General features: G+C 39.8%; 1 protein-coding gene across 1 annotated transcript in view; it reads left to right on the forward strand.

Annotated features, from left to right (window-relative positions):
* Window positions 1-2,500, forward strand: part of LOC138008000 (uncharacterized) — a 17,838-nt gene that overhangs the window by 12,780 nt on the left and 2,558 nt on the right. Inside the window, exons 7-8 of the mRNA XM_068855170.1 lie at window positions 1-35; window positions 2,345-2,500. The exon at window positions 1-35 is cut by the window's left edge and continues 97 nt beyond it; the exon at window positions 2,345-2,500 is cut by the window's right edge and continues 2,558 nt beyond it. Coding sequence (XP_068711271.1) covers window positions 1-35; window positions 2,345-2,500 — 191 coding nt within the window. The remainder of the gene's footprint in view (window positions 36-2,344) is intronic.

Genomic DNA, 2,500 nt, shown 5'->3' on the forward strand with positions numbered 1-2,500 from the left:
GCGAAAGCGGAAAATGGCCTTCTTTGCTCAGAAATGTAAGTAGATCGGAATAAGAAACTGGTTCAAAAGCTAAAAGTAACCATGCAAAATTTTCAGCAACCTCATTGGCTAAGAACTCGTCAATTAATCCCAGACGGTGCAGAAAGTTGAAATGAAATTAATTGACAGGAAAGTCGCGAAAGCGCAATGAACGAAAATGGTGTCCAGGTTAGGGGAAAGTAACAACCTTTTAATTCCGAGTTTGTCAGAGAATTTTTTTGTTTTTTTTTTCTTGGGGGGGGGGGGAGGGGAAGTGGTTTGTAAGTTTCCACAAGTGGTAGCATGTCGATGTGAATCGTGGTTGTCATTTTTCGGCAAATAACGTTAATGTAGGCGGGGCTAGTGTGCCATGACTCGAAATAAACACGATAAGAGGAAAACATAGTCATTTGCAGGTATATTGTTAGTAAGTTATCTCATGATTTATCTCGTGAGCCCCTTCAGGTTCGTGCAACGCTCGTTAGCCTAAGAGAATTTACTCTCAAGATTATTTATCCCAAATTGTACCCGAAATCATGTGAATACCTGTTCAAACAAGCAAATAAATTTATCGTGGGGTTTAAACCCCCGAACTTTTGCACAATTTTCTTGAAAACTGCGATTTAAGTCAGACCAGCAGCCCATGACTACGATCATACAACTTCATTGTATTTGTAGAACGGCACTCTTCACTCGTGCAAGCCAAATCCTATTTAATAACTCGTCTAAAAATAGCTTGATCTGTGAAAATGCCATTACATAGAGCTACTAGTATTCTTGGAGTTCACATGACGTCACGGCCGCCATGTGGGAGTCCCCAAACAATGAAACGGCGGCCATATTGAAGTCCCGATCTCCGGGAATTGAATTCTACTGTTATGCAAACTCTTTTTGGCTGTTGATCACGTGAGTGAAACCCAAGAATTGAGTTGTAGGCTTCTGTTTATGAGCGCCTTGTCAGACCTTTTCGAAGGATGCTCACCTCGAGAAAGGCAAAGGAGATAGAGTGGTATAATAAACGAAACAAAAGGGTAAAAGAGAAAGCAATCGACGCATTACGTATTGAACGAACACATCTGCTTTAATTTCCTCAATAATCTCGATACAACACGATACTCGACTCGTTGGAAAGAAAAAATGGTTCTCGACACTCGACTGGACATCAATCTTATTTTAAAAATCACAAGAACGGAACTGTCACCTAAATGATTATTAAGAGGACTTATGATGTTTTAAACTCTGAAACATGCCATTTTGTTTTTTTTTTTTGTTTTTTTAAATCATACTTTGCAACAGATACAATCCATGAAGAGATTTATTTTTCGATGAAGGGACTCGAGGATACCCGGAAAATCCGAGCCCTCCTTTGCCTTCGTATGCATTATGTCCTTGAGTCAATCTTTGCACGTATCTTTCCATTTTTAGAACTAACCCTTCAGCAGGAGACTCACATTTACATCCATTTATATCAGTTTGCACAATTTTCATACATTGTTGTTGCTATTTTTGTCTTCATTAGACAATGAATTTATTCTGATTGGCCATTTTAAATAGTGTATGCAGTGCCGAAGAGCTCGTGGCGTTCTAAAAATAGAAAGATATGAGCAAACGTTGACTCATAGGGCTTGTATGGGAAAGGCAAGAAGGTACTCATGGGCTCCTATGCGAACGTTTTCTTTTGTTAGGGGGAAAAACAAGGTTACTAATCACGTGACTGAAAACACTCTATACCACTTCTTTCAGTACAATTACGAAATATAATCCGCTTTTGAAGGGGCCAATGCAGTAGCTGGAAACTTCCACGTTAAGATGTCGAGAACAAACCAACGGCTATTTCCCCTCTATAGATTTGGTACGAAAATATGGAATGTTATCAGATATCCCCTCTGAACCTCGCCAACTTAGGAGAAAACAACCTCGTTCCCAGGGTCTCTATTCTCTGCCTCCCTTGTCGTTGAGAAGACAAAGGAGGCACGAAGAGAGAGCCTGGGAACGAGGTTGAGGAAAACACACTTTAAACATAAATTGAACGAATTGCTTCTAAAGGTTCTTGAAATTGAGTAGATGAATGTTGATAAGCGCTACATTGATCTTTCAAAGTATATGGCTTTTCTCTTATGTACGAGGCGTTTGTTTGTGTAACTCTTATCAATTTCTAAGTGTCTTTTCGCTTACTTTGTTGTGACAGCCAGTCATATTGTCGTCGTGTAAGTGGCCTGCCTAGAAAAGCTATGCTAACTGTGGGCTACTTTGGTCTTTGTATATGTTCTTACAATCGTTATTTCTTTGTTAATAAAGTGAAAGTGAATGTGTGTTATTCTCACAGATGCTCAAGAAGGACCCGATTGTCAGTTCACCCACGATGTATTCGTATCGTACAGCTCTAAAGACTACGAGTGGGTGAAAGACAATTTGCAACCGCTTTTCGATGGAAGCAATATCGAGTACATCATTCACTCTCGCGACTTCATTCCCGGCAAAG

The sequence above is a fragment of the Montipora foliosa genome, chromosome 1 (assembly GCF_036669935.1).
Source record: "Montipora foliosa isolate CH-2021 chromosome 1, ASM3666993v2, whole genome shotgun sequence".
NCBI lineage: Eukaryota > Metazoa > Cnidaria > Anthozoa > Scleractinia > Acroporidae > Montipora > Montipora foliosa.